The 17,114-nt window shown below is 46.5% G+C and overlaps 1 protein-coding gene and 1 long non-coding RNA gene across 2 annotated transcripts in view; one reads left to right on the forward strand and one right to left on the reverse strand.

Moving 5' to 3' along the window:
• P2RX7 (purinergic receptor P2X 7) overlaps nt 1-17,114 on the forward strand; it is a 54,275-nt gene that overhangs the window by 24,079 nt on the left and 13,082 nt on the right. Inside the window, exons 4-8 of the mRNA XM_003832369.5 lie at nt 3,135-3,207; nt 4,665-4,761; nt 7,555-7,635; nt 8,252-8,381; nt 9,682-9,818. Coding sequence (XP_003832417.1) covers nt 3,135-3,207; nt 4,665-4,761; nt 7,555-7,635; nt 8,252-8,381; nt 9,682-9,818 — 518 coding nt within the window. The remainder of the gene's footprint in view (nt 1-3,134; nt 3,208-4,664; nt 4,762-7,554; nt 7,636-8,251; nt 8,382-9,681; nt 9,819-17,114) is intronic.
• The window catches only part of LOC117975228 (uncharacterized), a 47,740-nt gene continuing 33,839 nt past the window's right edge, over nt 3,214-17,114 (reverse strand). Inside the window, exon 3 of the long non-coding RNA XR_004665477.2 lies at nt 3,214-4,658. This is a non-coding gene — a long non-coding RNA (uncharacterized LOC117975228). The remainder of the gene's footprint in view (nt 4,659-17,114) is intronic.

The raw sequence follows: 17,114 nt of genomic DNA on the forward strand, positions 1-17,114 counted from the left end.
TGCATCTGTAAAATGGGGCTGAGAACAAAACCTAGCTGTTCGGATCATTGAAACAAATGAGTGAATACCTGTGACACACTTAAAACAAGGCATGGTACATTACAAGCACTCAATGAATGTCAGTTGTTATGATTCAAATGACATGTTACTCCTCAGATAGGATGTCACTCAGAGTGACTGGAACCCAACAGGTTCCATGGAAGCACTTCCAGCCCAGAGAGCACATGTGACTCTTTGGGATTTTAACTTATGCTCCAGGCTGGTTTGGGCTGGTCTAATTGGGCATTTGCCTCCTCTCTGCCCATCAACACCCCTCTATCTCGGGTTGTCTCGGTAAATATGACCAAGTTCCAGTTACACACCAACATGAATAGATATTTGCTCCAGTTATCTGTGGCTGCAAAACAAACTACCCTGATCATGGTGGGCTTAACACAAGCATTTTATTAACTCTCACAGTTCAGTGGTTGACTGAGTTCAGCTGGGTGGTTCTTCTGCTGGTCTCACTAGGGATGTCTCAAGGAGCTGCAGTCAGATGGCAGCTGGGGTTGGCATCCCTTGGAGCCTCAATTGGCACCCAGGGATAGCTAGACATCTCTTCCTCTCTGGGAACCCCTAAGAGTTACCCTCTCTTCAAGGTCTGTCCGCATTGTCTCTCCAGCAGGGTAGTCAAACTTTCTAATAGTGGCTCAGGTTCCTCAAAACAAAACAAAAAAATAGAAGCTTCCAGGCCTTCTTAAGGCTTAGGCCTGGAACTGGCAACAGCATTCCTTCTGCTGCTTCTATTGGTTTTGCCGTCACAGCACAGGCTCAGCTTCAGAAAGTAGGGGAAACACCCCACCTCTCAATGGAGAAAGTGACCAAGAATTTGTGGCCATCTGTAATCCATGCAACAATCACAAAAGAGATTAAAACAAAACTAATGCCGTTTTTTTAAAAAAAAAAATTAGAATTCCTTTTGGAGAGCAAAATAAAACCGATTTCTCTTCTTTCCTGAGATTCATCTCCAGTTGATAATGAAAATGTAACTTTCCATGAGCCACAGTGAATGATCACACATTCATTCCTTCCATGACTATCAAGACCTACTATTTGCCAGGCACTTGGGCTGCAAAGATATGACCTTGGCTCTGTATTCAAAGGGTTCATAATCTAATCTGGGGAGTCACAAGGGGAGGAGACCAACGGCATGCCATGTGACAAGGCAGCCTGGGAAATAAAGAGATCATGAGAGAGTTTGAAAACTACAAGAAACATTCATTGAGCATGTACTATGTGCTAAACCCTTTCTTTTCATAACTCATTTAATCTTCACAACAACCAGGCAAGACAATTTGTTGGCTAGGCATGATGGCTCACGCCTATAATCCCAGCACTTTGGGAGGTCGAGGCAGGCAGATCATGAGGTCAGGAGTTCAAGACCAGCCTGGCCAAGATAGGGAAGCACCGTCTCTACTAAAAATACAAAAATTAGCCAGGCGTGGTGGTGCGTGCCTGTAATCCCAGCTACTCAGGAGGCTGAGGCAGGAGAATTGCCTGAACTCAGGAGGTGGAGGTTACAGTGAGCCAAGATCACACCATTGCACTCTAGCCTGGTCGACAGAGCAAGACTCTGTCTCCAAAAAAAAAAAAAAAAAAAAAAAAGACAAATCTGTTCACCCTGCTTTTACAGATGAACAGATGATGAAACTGAGGCTCAGAGAAGTGAGTGAGCTGGCCAAGGTCTCTCAGCTAGAAAATGGTGCAGCTACTGCTGAACCAGATATACCTGGGTCCAAGACCTAGGTCCTTGACCTGAATCACTGTAGAAGCCACAAATTGCACAGATGACAAAGAGCAGAGGCTATTTTCACACCTATGTCATGTTCTGGCTTCCCCAAGACTGGCCATGAAGCCTGCTCCCTAGAAAACAGGAAGAGAAATATGCATAAACCAGGGCAGCTCATTTCTCTCTTCCGTGTTCTGTCCTTCAGCCCTGAGACCCAGCTGGTCTCATTTTCTTGGGCCAGGCGAGTGTCCTGGCCAATGTCTCTCAGTTCCATGTGTCCTGCTGAGTCTCCGCACCTGTTTGCCCTGCTCAGTCCTTTCAGCCACAGGGCCACTTGGACCAAGCCACCTGTCCTCCATCCCAGCCAGCATCCCTGAAAGTGATCCCTAGCTTCCCAGACCTCTGCTTTTCCCATTTTTATTTATTTGTATTGGGATATAATTCACATACCATAAACCCCACCATTTTAAAGTGTACATACGGTTCAGTGGTTTTTAGTATATTCACAGAGTTGTGCAACCATCACCACCATCTAATTCCAGAATATTTTCTTCCTTCTTTCTTTCTTTTTCCTTTCTTTCTTTCTTTTTCTTTCTTTCTTTCTTCCTTCCTTCCTTTCTTTCTTTTTTTAGGTGGAGTTTTGCTCTTGTCACCCAGGCTGGAGTGCAGTGACGCAATCTCAGCTCACTGCAACCTCCACCTCCCAGGTTCAAGTGATTCTCCTGCCTCAGCCTCCCTAGTAGCTGGGATTACAGGCGCACACCACCACATCTGATAATTTTTGTATTTTTAGTAGAGACGGGGTTTCACCATGTTGAGCAGGCTGGTCTCAGACTCCTGACCTCAGGTGATCTGTCCGCCTTGGCCTCCCAAAGTGATGGGATTACAGGCGTGATGAGCCACGGCGCCCAGCCCCCAGAACATTTTCATCACCTACAAAGGAAACCCCAAATCCAGTAGCAGTCACTCCCCATTCTCCCCTTCCCCTGTCCCTGGCCACAGTCTACTTTCTGTCTCTATAGATGCCTATTCTGGACATTTCCTATGAATAGAATCGTATATGGTGTGGCCTTTTGTGTCTGTCTTCTTTCACTCAGCATCATGTTCTCGAGGTCCATCCATGTTGTAGCCTGTGTCATTGCTTCATCCTTCTTATGGCTAAATAAGATGCTGTGTATGAATGTACCACATTTTATTTGTCCATTCATCCGTCAGTGGCCACTTGCGTGGTTTCCACTTTTTTGGCGATTCTGAGTAGTGCTGCTATAAGCATTCGTGTGCACATTCTGGTGGATATCGAATCACTTCTCCACGTCTTAGTAACACACGTCACTTACTCCCCACTCTCTCATCCTTCTATCTGCAGTATCCCACCCGCAGGACGCTCTGTTCCTCTGACCGAGGTTGTAAAAAGGGATGGATGGACCCGCAGAGCAAAGGTACCTTCTGTTTCTTTTCCCGAGACCCTAGGGGTGGATGGTCTGGCATCTTGGTGACATTTGTGATGCCCAGGTCAGGTCTTCAGCCTCTGCTCTCAGCTGCCCTCTTCCACCATCACCAAGCCATAGGCGAGTCTGCCCATGCTTCGGCTCTGTCCCCAGCAGACCAGCTGCTGACTGTAAACATGACTCCAGTTTTCCAGCGAGAGAAGAAGCTCCTAAAAACCTAGCAGGTTCAGGATTCTAATCGGTAGAAAATTCACATGGCCTATAGCATCATCTGAGTATTCTAAACTTTCCCCCTGAATTTCCTCAAAGGTTGAGGACCATGAACTTTTACCCCCAGGGAACCTGGCAGCAATACCCATATTAACCTGCAGAATTTTTTTTGTTTTTTATTTTATTTTATTTTTTAAACATTTTTTGCACTGTTTTATTTTGATTTTGATTTTGATTTTATTTATATCTAAGAGCAGTGCTATTGCGATACCTGCAGAATTTCTTTATCTCACATTTTAACTTAAAAAGGCACAGGGCACCGAGTGCAGAGGCTCCTGCCTGTAATCCCAGCACTTTGGGAGGGTGAGGCAGATGGATGCTTGAGGTCAGGGGTTCGAGAACAGCCTGGAAAACATGGTGAAACCCCGTCTCTACTAAAAATACAAAAATCAGCCAGACATGGTGGCACACGCTTATAATCCCAGCTACTTAGGAGGCTGAGACGTGAGAATCACTTGAACCTGGAAGGCAGAGGTTGCAGTGAGCCAAGATCATGCCACTGCACTCCAGCATGGGTGACAGAGCGAGACCCCTTTAAAAAAAAAAAAAAAAAAGGCACAGGGCAATTTTAAAAATACTGCAAATAGTAAAAAAAAAAAAAAAAAATCAGTGGTTATAATGCAAACACACACAAAAAGGCATATGCCCCTTACTGCATTCTAATCCATACTGTATGTGTATTTGAGTTGGTATAAAAGTTATTTTAACATTGCTCACTATTTAATTAATTCTCCCTTGGAAACTGATTAATCATCCTGGCACTCCAGGAAGATGTGCCATGCTGATTTCATGGCTTTGCACATCCTGGGCAGGCTGTGTACCCCTTGAGGGACTTGTGCCCCTTTGAGATGCCATGTTCTAGTCCATTTATACTAAGTGAGAGCATACACCTGTTCCGCTCCCCTCATGGGCACCTTTTCTTATAAAGAAACAAAAGAGCCAGCAGAATCCACAGTCTTTCTGTGTTCTCTCTGATCTTTATTATGTCTTGCTTGTTTGCCTTGCCTTGTGTTCGTTGTGGTTAGGATGGGCTTGATGGAAGCGGAAGCTGCGTGGGTTGGAAAGCCTGGTCGCGGCCTAGTCTCTCGCCCGGGTTGAGTTCATGATGTCCCTCCTGGAGAGCGTCCTCTCCGCAGTTCTTTCACATCTGTGGTTCTACGATGCTTTGACCCCTATAGGAATTCAGACCGGAAGGTGTGTAGTGTATGAAGGGAACCAGAAGACCTGTGAAGTCTCTGCCTGGTGCCCCATCGAGGCAGTGGAAGAGGCCCCCCGGTGAGTCGCATGGGGAGACAGACACAGTGGCCCTCAGCGGCGACCAGATGAGGACTTGCCGAGGCTGCTTGGGCCTTCCCCTCTCAGCACAGCCCTGCAAAGTCCTGGGTCCTACCGGCTTGGGGACCCCTGCGCTCTGGATGCACTGCTTGGCACAAACTAGTATCTCTGGGAGGGCCATGGTGGTTGGTAAACTGTTGTAACAATCCTGTACCAACTGGTAAATAGCTACTACCCTGAGCATCCTTGGGTGTCCCTGGCCCCCTTCCTTCCCCCAGATCTTCCAGGGTACCCCCAGACCCCCTCCTGTAGTGCCACAGCAGGATCCCTTCTGACTTGTCAGTGTCCATACTGAGTGATTAAGGATAGGAAGGAAGGAGGGAGATGGAAGGGAAGGACGAAGCAAGGAAAGAGAAGGGGAAGGGGAGGAAAAAGGAAAAGGGGTGAGGGTAAAAGAGGGGAGGGAAAGGAAGTTTTCTCAAATTAAATGCTTACAATGACATACAGATTTGGTGGTCCCTTGTATTGATGCTTCGCTTCAATACACAAAGTCACAATGTTAAATCTCAGAAGCCACAAGGGCTGATGTATTTCAGCAGAGAATAGTTAGAAAGACCTGGATTCAATTCCTAGCTCTAACACCATTTTGCTGTGTGTCCTTGGGAAAATGGCTTAACCTCTCTGAGTTTCAGTGTCCTCACCTGTAAAAGCAGAATAATAATTTCACCAACTTCATAGGGCTGTTGTAAGGATTAAATGAGATGATACTTGTACAGTTATTGTAAGGTAAGCCCCATGCATGCCTGGCTTACACACACACACACACACACACACAATCTACCCCTAGAAGTGTGGTGGTTCTAGACCAGCACTGTCCAATTGAACTTGATGCAGTGATGGAAATTTCTGTATCTGTGCCGTCCAATAGGGCAGCTACTAGGTACATGTGGCTATTGAGTACATGAAATGCGACTACTGAATTTTTGAAAGAGATGATAGATGATAGATAGATAGATAGATAGATAATAGATAGATAGACAGGTAGATAGATAGATAGATAGATAGATAGATAGATAGATAGATAGAGTCTTGCTATGTTGCCCAAGCTGGTTTTGAACTCCTGGGCCCAAGCGATCCTCCTGCCTTGGCCTCCCAAAGTGCTGGGATTACAGGTGTGAGCCATCGCTCCCAGCCTGAATTTTTAATTTAATTTAAATTTAAATAGCCACACATGTCTAGTGGCTACCATATTGGACAGCGCAGTTCTAGACCGATGTGATTCAGGATCATTCCCTCAGCATCGTGGGGCAAAGAGAAAACTGCCCCAAGCTGGCCTGTAGAAGGCTCAGGCGAAGGTTTCCCAATGCCGGGATGGGGGGTGCGCTCAGCAGCATCACCCCTTATGATTCTCAATCGCTAATAGCTCCACTCAGGTTCATTTCTCGGTCAGGGGCATTTCTTTGTCACAGAAGGAATCACCCAGCTCTGGGAGATACAGCAGCCTCCACTCAGGTAGTCCTTGTTCAAGACAAGCGGCCCTTGACTGACTGCAGTTTCAGTTCCAGCTCTGCCATCAACTCACTCATTAAATAAACTGCATCTCCAGTGTGCCTGCCTCTGGGCTGGATTTTGACGTGACCTGGGCAAGCAACTCCCTGAACTTCAGTTTCTCATATATTATATGAATTAGCTAAGATGGTTCGTTTAATCATTCATTCAACACATCCATCACCACGTAGTAGGTGTTAGATATTTATTTCATACGTAACTACGCATAAGAGACTTTGCTAAGTTTTAGGTAAAATACAAGTCCCAGATACGGAGCAAGTCTCAACCACTGTACATACCTGAATGTGTAATTACATCAGTGTGAGAGGTGCCACAGTAAATGCCACTGGGTCTTGTGTTAGTCCATTCTCACACAAAGAACTACCTAGCCAGGTGCGGTGGCTCACGCCTGTAATCCCAACACTTTGGCAGGCTGAGGCAGGCGGATCACTTGAGGTCAGGAGTTCGATACCAGCCTGGCAAACATGGTGAAACCCCATCTCTACTAAAAAATGCATAAATTAGCCAGGTGTGGTGGCACACGCCTGTAATCCCGGCTACTCGGGAGGCTGAGGCAGGAGAGTCGCTTGAACCCGGGAGGTGGAGGTTGCAGTGACCCGAGATCGCACCACTGCACTCCAGCCTGGGTGACAGAGTGAGACTCCATCTCAGAAAAAAAAATAAAATAAAATAAAGAACTACCTGAGACCAAATACTTTATGGAAAAAAAGAGGTTTAATTGACTCACAGCTCCACAGGCTTAACAGGAAGCCTCAGGAGACTTACAATCATGGCAGAAGGCGAAGGGGAAGCAAACACATCTTACCATGATGGAGCAGGAGGCGGGTTTCGGGGGATGTGCCGCACACTTTTAAATGATCAGATCTCGTGAGAATTCACTCACTATCACGAGAACAGCAAGGAGGAAGTCCGCCCCCATGATTCAGTCACCTCCCACCAGGCCCCTCCTCTGGCACATGGGGATTACAATTCAAGATGAGATTTGGGTGGGGACACAGAGCCAAACCATATCAGATCTCAAGAAGGGAGAAATTCTTCTTGGAGGAGCTGGAGGGGCTTTGTGGAGAGTTTCAGAATGCTTTGCCCACTAGGTTTGCTGTATCCATTTCTCTTCATGCATCCCAAAGACCAAGCCAAGAAACCAGAAGCCTCTGGTCCCACTGGCCCACGGGCTCCCTCGGTCCCCACCGTCACTAATGGCCATTTTGCATGTCTCTCTCCCAGGCCTGCTCTCTTGAACAGTGCCGAAAACTTCACTGTGCTCATCAAGAACAATATCGACTTCCCCGGCCACAACTACACCACGTAAGTGCCCAGGCTGCCTGGCTGTCTTAGTTATCTACTGCTGAGTAATAAATTATCCCAAACCTCAGAAGCCTGAAACAACAAACGCCTATTGTCTCCCACGGTTTCTGTGGGTCAGGAATCTGGGAATGACTTTGCTGCGTGGTTCTGGCTCAAGGTCTGTCAGGTTGTAGCCAAGCTGTCAACCAGGGCTGCAGTCATTTCTAGGCTTGACTGGGGCTAGAGAACCCTTTTCCAAGCTCTCACACAGTTGCTCGTGGGAGAGCTCAGTTCCTCACCACGTGAACCTCGCCCTAGACCACTTGAGTATCCTTGGTATATGGTGGCTGGCTTCTCCCAGAGCAAGTGACCCAAGAGAGACAGAGCAAGCAACCAAGAGTACAACCAAGATGGAAGCCACAGTCTTTGGGGGGAGACCCCAACACTTCTGCCATATGCCATTGGTCACACAGATCAACCCTGGTCCAGTGTGAGAGGCCACTGCCCAGGGGTCCCAGGAGGCAGGGATCACTTGGGGCTTTCATGGAACCTCTCTACCACACTGCCTCACTCCTGGGAAAGAGACAGATCTGTTTTCAATCGAGATGTTTGTTTGTTTGCTTTTAATTATGCACAGGAGAAACATCCTGCCAGGTTTAAACATCACTTGTACCTTCCACAAGACTCAGAATCCACAGTGTCCCATTTTCCGACTAGGAGACATCTTCCGAGAAACAGGCGATAATTTTTCAGATGTGGCAATTCAGGTTGGTGGTGCTTTGTACACTGGGATGTGGGGCTGTGTGTCTAGGGATGGAGGATGTCAAACAGCCAAGAGGCCGGGCCACTGGGTCTTCATAATGTGGCTCACATTTACTGAGCATTTGGTAAATCCACCCGCTGTGCTAAGGACTTTACCTACGCTACCTCGTCAAATCCCAAAACAATCCTTATGAGTGAGAGCTACTTGGTGTATTCCTTTCCTGTGGCTGCCGTAGCAAGTTACCAAAGCTTAGTGGCTTCAAACAACACATATTTGCTTATGTTGCCAGAGATCAGAAGTTGGAGATGATTTTCCCTGAGCCAGGGCGGTGCTCCCTCTGGGACTTTAAGGGAGAATCCAGTTCCTCAGCTTTTCCACCTTCTGGAGCTGCATTCCTTGCATTTCTTCAAAGCCAGCAGCATAATATCTTGCCTCAGTGGCCACTTTCACTCCCTATCCTGTGTCCAATCTCCCTTTGCCTCTGTCTTACAAAGAGAGAGAGCATTTACAAGAGGGGGCATTTAAGGACCAACTGGATAATCCAGGATAATCTCCCATCTCAAGATCCTTCATTTAGGCTGGGCACAGTGGCTCATGCCTGTAATCCCAGCACTTTGGGAGGCTGAGGTGGGTGGATCACCTGAGGTCAGGAGTTCAACACCAGCCTGGCCAACATGGTGAAAGCCCATCTTTACTAAAAATCCAAAAAAAAAAAAAAATAGCCGGGCATGATTGCAGGCTCCTGTAATCCCAGCTACTCGGGAGGCTGAGACAGGAGAATCGCTTGAACCTGGGAGGCAGAGGTTGCAGTGAGCCGAGATCGCACCACTGCACTCCAGCCTAGGTGACAAGAGCGAAACTCCATCTCAAAAAAAAAAAAAAAAAATCCTTCATGTATTCGCATCTGCAAAGAGCTTTCCCTAGGGGAGTACTAGGAGGTAAAGCAGAAAAGATATTTGATAGAGTGCCCTGAATTCCAGTCTAATAAGTTTGGACTTGATCCTTAATGGGGGTGTGGGGGGCATTAAAGGTGTTTGGGTACAGGAGTGGTCTGTTGAAAGTTGTATTTTAGGACAATGAGTTTAACGGTGATGTGTCCCAGACGGGGGTAGGGAGAGTGAGGAGATGCGATTGTGGCTGCCACAATAACACTTGTGCGAGTTAGGTGGGGCTGTACATATGGTTCTTCAATCAGCATTTTTCTTCTAAAAACCTTAAGCAATCGTGGCTATGCAGGGAGATGTCTGGCGGTTGCGTAACTCACACCCAGCAGCCATAGAGACTGTCCCTTGTTGATCCTTCAGGGCGGAATAATGGGCATTGAGATCTACTGGGACTGCAACCTAGACCGTTGGTTCCATCACTGCCGTCCCAAATACAGTTTCCGTCGCCTTGACGACAAGACCACCAACGTGTCCTTGTACCCTGGCTACAACTTCAGGTAACTCCAAGGCCCAGGTCAAACTCACCCAGTGGCTGAATCGCATTCCCAGGAACTGGTGAGACTAATTTTGGTTTCCAAGGCAACAAGATGAATGAAAAAAGACTTTCTCTAAGAACTAGGTGATAACTGAATTTTTTCCATAATTTTTTAAAAATCTCAAAATAAGATGCACACTCTTTATTTTTTACTTATTTTTTTTTTTGAAATGGAGTCTCGCTCTGTCACCCAGGCTGAAGTGCAGTGGCGCCATCTCAGTCACTGCAAACTTCCGCCTCCCAGGTTCAAGCGACTCTCCTGCCTCAGCCTCCCAAGTAGCTGAGATTACAGGTGGATGCACACTGTTTATAAAACAAAACTATTGGGAAACAGAAAAGCATAGAGGGGGATCAAAATCACCCATAATTCCCCTACCCTGAAATAATCAATAACAACCCTCGGGGGAATTTTCCTCATCTGTACCAATTATTTCATACAGCTCCTATGAGATCATAGCATATATATATATATATATATCTTGTGGTATTCTGCGGGGTTTTTCATACCACAGTCACTCAGAATTCTTTGTAACCATCACATTAATGATCATAACATTCCATTTTGTAGGTGAACAAATAACAACTGCTACAATTCAGGGAGTGTTTTCTTTTCTTTTCTTTTCTTTTTTTTAGATGGAGTCACACTCTGCTTGCCCAGGCTGGAGTGCAGTGGCACGATCTCAGCTCACTGCAACCTCTGCCTCCTAGGTCCAAGCGATCCTCCCACCTCCCAAGTTTCTGGGACCACAGGCATGTGCCACCACACCCAGCTAATTTTTGTATATTCAGTAGAGATGGGGTTTCACTGTGTTGGCCAGTCTGGTCTCGAACTCTTGACCTCAAGTGATCTTCCCGCCTTGGCTTCCCAAAGTGCTAGGATTACAGGCATGAGCCACTGTGCCTGGCCCAAGGAGGGTTTTCCATATACCAAGCACTCCCCGTCGCCATCCCTAAATCTCCCAACAACCCTGGAAGGAAGATATTGTTTCTGGAAGATGATTTGCCCAAGACCCACAGCTGATAGTACATGTTGCATAATTCTAACCCACGTCACTCTGACCCCACACTCACACTCCATCCCTTCCTTCCCATCTCATGATTTTCTCACCCACGCCTCCATGATTGAATATTTGAGTTGCTTCCAGTTTTTCTATTACAAGTAACCACAGTGTGCATCTTTGCACATAAACTTCTCTTTGAATTCCAGGTTACTTCCTTAGGATAAATTTCTAGACTTACTGAATCAAAGGTTGTGAACATTTTATCATATGCTTTTTATTTTAAAAAATATCTATGGTTATAATGTTTCATTTTTTTTTCTGAGACAGAGTCTCACTCTGTCACCCAGGTTGGAGTGGACCGGGTGCAATTATAGCTCACTGCAACCTCTGCCTCCCAGGCCCAAGTGATCCTCCCACCTCAGCTTCCTGAGTAGCTAGGACTACAGGTGCACGCCACCATGCCCAGCTAATTTTTAAAATTTTTTTGTAGAGTCAGGGTCTCACTATATTGCCCAGGCTGGTCTCAAACTCCTGGCTCAAGCAATCCGCCTGCCTTGGCCTCCTAAAGCGTTAGGATTGCAGGTGTGAGCCACTGCACCTGGCCTATAATTTTCGTTTCTAGGATTTTTATTTGGTGCTTTTTCAAAGTCATCTATTATTGTTCCAGTGAGTCCCATTCTTACCTTAAGGATCCTACTCCTTCTGTCCATTCTACTGTATCATTCCTTTCATACCGACCTATTATCTGAAGTAACTTGGGTGGGAGTTCTCCTCGTGGGCTTTGAAATACTGTCTTCAGTAGAAAAGCTCTTATGCAAAGTTCTGCATGTGCTGTGTGTTATGGAGTATTCCTTATATATTACTCAAAGCAGCTTCATAAACTGGCAGGCAGCCCCTTAAATGTGTTTCTGTTTCTGTTTTTTTGTTTTTTGGCCTGCATGATGTTTTAAAACTTGAGACAGGCCAGGTGCGGTGGCTCATGCCTGTAATCCCAGCACTTTGGGAGGCCAAGGTGGGAGGATCACTTGAATCCGGGGGTTTGAGGCTAGCCTGGGCAACATAGGGAGACCCCATCTCTACAAATAATAATTTTTAAAACATCAGCCAGGTGTGGGGGCATGCACCTCTAGTCCCAGCTACTCAGGAGGCTGAGGCAGGAGGATTGCTTGAACCTGGGAGGTTGAGGCTGCAGTGAACTGTGGTTGTGCCACTGCACTCCAGCCTGGGTGACAGAGTGAGACCCTTACATGGTGGCCACTGGCTGGAGCTGAGTATCAGTGGTCCTATTTAGAAAGGGGCTGGGCTTTCTGGTTCAACACTGTCCCCGCCACTCCTTAGTGCTTATACCTGGCCCGCATCACTCATTTCTGTCATCTGCCTAGCCCCTGTAGACATTTGAGTTTGAAACCCTTGACTCAAAGGCGGGCTGATGCTTTTTGCTTCCTCTGGATCAATGGAATTTCATCCAAGGCAATGGAACCAGCTCCTAATTGTGATAACTTTTTGATCATCCCCTGCCGCTGTGCTGAATAGGCTTATGGCCATTAAGAAGAGAGGACAGGATGAATGGTCCCCTGACTGACTGCCCTTCCAGGGTGTTTTTTGAGCTGTCAGCAGAAGCATGCGGGGCAGTGTACCAATCAGGTGTCAGCAAATGTCCTTCCAGTGACTGAGTTGAGCACAAGAAGATCAGCTCCTGGAGAGACCTGAGCCCTCTGAAGGCCTCAGCCAGTTATGATGTTAATATTCTTTTAGAACAAAGTGGTAGAGCATTTGTTGTCTGGAATGAGCACCAGAAGAAATCTTTGGCCAAAAATAAATTGTTGAGGGCCGGGAGCAGTGGCTTATGCCTGTAATCCCAACACTTTGGGAGGCCGAAGCAGGAGGATCACCTGAGGTCAGGAGTTCGAGACCACCCTGGCCAACATGGTGAAACCCTGTCTCTCCTAAAAATACAAAAATTAGCTGGACGTGGTGACAGGTGCCTGTAATACAGCTACTGGGAGGCTGAGGCAGGGAGAATTGCTTGAACCCGGAAGGTGGAGGCTGCAGTGAGCCGGGGTCATGCCACTTTGCTCCAGCCTGGGCGACAGAGCAAAGCTCTGTCTCAAAAAAAAACTTAAATAAATAAATAAATAAATTGTTGAGGTCTGATGAGTAAGTGGACAAGTTATTTTCCAGCAGACACACAAAAGAGATGGAAATTACAGGTTATAGGAGGTATTTCAGAAAATATAACTTTCTAAAACATAGGAAGTTGAAGAAGTTGATCACATTACAGAATTCTGTCGTTTAGAAAATGACCTGTGGCGAAATGTCCTTATTCAGTGAATAGGTGATTCCGCTTATGCACGACCTGTGTGAAGTGGATCAGGCCACCCAGAATCCACGACGCGCTTCTCAGGCCCAGCAGGAGTATGTGTCTGTGTTAATTTCCTGTGGCTGTTATGACTAATTTCCACAAATGTGGTGGCTTAAAACAACAGAAATTAATCTTCTTATAGTTCTGGAAGCCAGAAGTTTGGAATCAAGATGTCAGCAGGGCCACACTCGCTCTGATGCTCTACGGGAGGGTCCTCTCTTGCCTCTTCCAGCGTCTGGTGGCTCCAGGCATTCCATAACTTTATAGCAGCATCACACAAATCTCTGCCTCCATCCTCACATGGCCTTCTCCACTGTGTCTCTATGTCTTCAATCTCTTTTTTTTTTTTTTTTTTTTTTGAGGCAGGGTTTCACTCCAGTCTCCTAGACTGAAGTGCAATGGCATAATTTCGGCTCACTGCAAACTCTGCCTCCCGGGCTCAAGCGATTTGATCTCTCCTTTATCTTATAAAGATACTAGTCATTGGATTTGGGGCTTACCCTAAATCCAGGATAATCTCATCTTGAGATGTTTAACTTAATTATATCTGCAAACACTGTATTTCCAAATAAGGTCATATCACAGCCACTAGGGATTAGATACTTGAACATATCTTATTTGGGGGCTCAACCCATTCCAGTGTACGAAAAACACTCGTGTTCAAGGCCCGATGTTTCTCAGGGCATGGCCCACTGACTACCTGCATCAGAATAATCACTTGGTACCTGTACTGGAAATACAGACTCCTAGAAACATCTCAGAGCTTCTGCAACCACTCTTTGGGTGAGGGGCTCAGGAGTCTGCCTCTGAACACACTCACCCCAAGTGATTCTTTCTTTTTTTTTTTTTTTTTGAGATGGAGTCTTGCTCTGTGCCCCAAGCTGGAGTGCAGTGGCGTGATCTCGGCTCACTGCAAGCTCCGCCTCCCGGGTTCACACCATTCTCCTGCCTCAGCCTCCCGAGTAGCTGGGACTACAGGTGCCTGCCACCACACCCGGCTAATTTTTTGCATTTTTAGTACAGACGGGGTTTCACCATGTTAGCCAGGATGGTCTCGATCTCCTGACCTCGTGATCTGCCTGCCTCGGCCTCCCAAAGTGCTGGGATTACAGGCGTGAGCCACCGCGCCCGGCCATCACCCCAAGTGATTCTTGCCTTCAGTTTAAGAGCCACCGTAACAAGACTCTGGAAGCAGAAATTCACATGCTTACTACACAATGTTAACCTTCCCAGGCAAACCAACTCACATAGGGAGATAATGCCAATCCCAGGGCAGGCAGTGGCGATGCATGCTTGCTTGCGTATTAAAAAACAAATCACTGGCTGGGCATGTTGGCTCATGCCTATAATCCCAACAATTTGGGAGGCTGAGGTGGGTGCATCACTTGAGCTCAGGAGTTCAAGCCAGCCTGGGCAACACAGTGAGACCATCATCTCTATAAAAAAATTTTAAAAATTAGTCGGGTGTAATGGTTTGCACCTGTAGTCCCAGCTGCCGGGAGGCTGAGGTGGGAGGATGACTTGAGCCCGGGAGGCGGAGGCTGCAGTGAGCTGTGTTCAAGCCACTGCACTCCAGCCTGGGTGACAGAGCCAGATCCTGTCTCAAAAAAAACAAACAACAACAACAAAGATAAATCACTCAATACAGCAGCAGGAGAAAAAGATCTCTTGAAATACTCACATGCAAAGAAATTGAATTCCCTCCAGTCAGAAAGAGCCACTAAAGTGCCTGAGAATATCTGATCGATTTCAATGTCAGGTTTTGAGAGGTTTTTTAAAAACAGTTTCAGATGTTTCTTACTATTTTTTGGCAGAACATCTGCCATCTGCTTTCTTCTCTCCCTACATCTTGTAACTAGATGGTGAATTAATAACTCAGAAAAAATAAACATGTATATGTAACCTTATCTGAAAAGAATCATCAAAGTGTGGTGAGAAGAAGGGGCAGATTTAAAAGTTTTATGAAGCGTTCATTTTAAGCCTCCTTAATTATTCTTGAAAAACAAAACACACCACTTTTCCTGACTGCAGCACTGGTGAGGGTTGCATATCACAGGTGACTGTGATGATTTGTGCCTGGCGCTTAATTTTTAAAGTTAGTACTGAGTGATGACAGAGAGAGGTCAATGCCACTCAAAGAATATTTTGTTTGTTTGTTTGTTTGAGAGGCAGTCTTACTCTCTCACTCAGGCCGGAGTGCAGTGGTGTGATCTTGGCTCACTGCAACCTCTGCCTCCTGGGTTCAAGTGATTCTCCTGCCTCAGCTTCCTGAGTAGCTGGGATTACAGGCGTCTGCCACCACATCCAGCTAATTTTTGTATTTTTAGTAGAGATGGGGTTTCATCATGTTGGCCAGGCTGGTCTCAAACTCCTGACCTGAGGTGATCTGCCTACCTTGGCCTCCCAAAGTGCTGGGATTACAGGCGTGAGCCATTGCGCCTGGCCAAGAAGAATTTATTACATACTTTTCCCAAGAGATGGGGCCACGCCACACCATGCCAGGCCACACCAGGCCATGCCACGCTAGACAGGGCCACAGGAGGAAGTACCAGATCCGCTCAAGAGGCAGAATAAAGGGTAAAGAATGGTCCAGAGCTTTATTGTGTTACCCAGTGGAAGGGCAAGGCAGGACTAGGGAAACAGCTTAGGGTTAACTACTTTGAATAATTCCAGTAGGTTCTGAGTTACAGGAATGGTCTCTAAATGTCTGGCCTTCACCCTACCTGTCCCTAAGGAGAAATACTGGAGAGTTAGAAAAGGAGGTGGTTGAGGGATTGGTTGGAGGGTCTGTAATATGATTTTCACACCCTCACAAAAGCTGGATTGCAGAGGAGATGTAAACAACTTCAGCCTTGGGAGGCCAAGATGAAAGGATGGCTTGAAGCCAGGAGTTCAAGGCTGCAACAAGCTATGATTACACCACTGCACTCCAGCCTGGTTGAAGGAATGAGATCCTGATTCTACAAAACATTTTTGAAAAAAACTTTTTTATTTTTTCTTTTCTTTTTTTTTTTTTTTGAGACAATCTTGTTCTGTCACCCAGGCTGGAGTGCAGTGATACGATCTCGGCTCACTGCGACCTCCATCTCCTGGGTTCAAGTGATTCTCGTGCCTCAGCGTCCTGAGTAGCTGGGATTACAGGTGCCTGCCACCATGCACAGCTAATTTTTGTATTTTTAGTAGAGATGGGGTTTCACCATGTTGTCCGGGCTGGTCTTGAACTCCTGACCTCAAGTGATCCACCCGCCTCGGCCTCCCAAAGTGCTGGGATTACAGGTGTGAGCCACGGTGCCCGGCCAAAAAATTTAAAAATAAAAATTAGCCACCTGCGGTGGTACACGCTTGTAGTCCCACCCAGCTACTCGGGAGGCTGAGGTGGGAGTATCACTTGGGCCCAGGAGGTGGAGGCTGCAGTGAGCTCTGATCATGCCAGTGCTCTCCAACCTGGGTGACAGAACAAGACCCCACCTCAAAACAAAACAAAACAAAAAACACAACTTCAGCCTTTAGTTTGGCCCTGTGATTAAAGATTGCCAAATAGACATACACAGAATCTAAGAAAATACAGTTTGCTGAGGTGTGCCTGTCTCCAGTCCGGTAATTAGTATGTAAGATTTACCACCGCCCACTCCCACTTTGTTCTAGATGCCAAACCTCTTCTTCCCCCTTAAGGAATAGTCATATTGCTTGAAGTTTTTTTTTTTTAATTTCTCTGCTTGTTGTTAATCCTGTGTTGGTTTAAAATGTGCATTTTAATCTTAAGCGACAAGCTGATTTTCCGTCACTCTGAGATGATGCAGGTACAGGTGGTGACACGGGGAGGGGGGACTGCTCTTTGGTTCCAGGTGGTTGGAGAGAGACCCAGGGCTTTGGATTGTGTTCCTTCCCCTGCCAC

This window comes from Pan paniscus, chromosome 10, assembly GCF_029289425.2.
Source record: "Pan paniscus chromosome 10, NHGRI_mPanPan1-v2.0_pri, whole genome shotgun sequence".
Classification (NCBI taxonomy): Eukaryota; Metazoa; Chordata; class Mammalia; order Primates; family Hominidae; genus Pan; species Pan paniscus.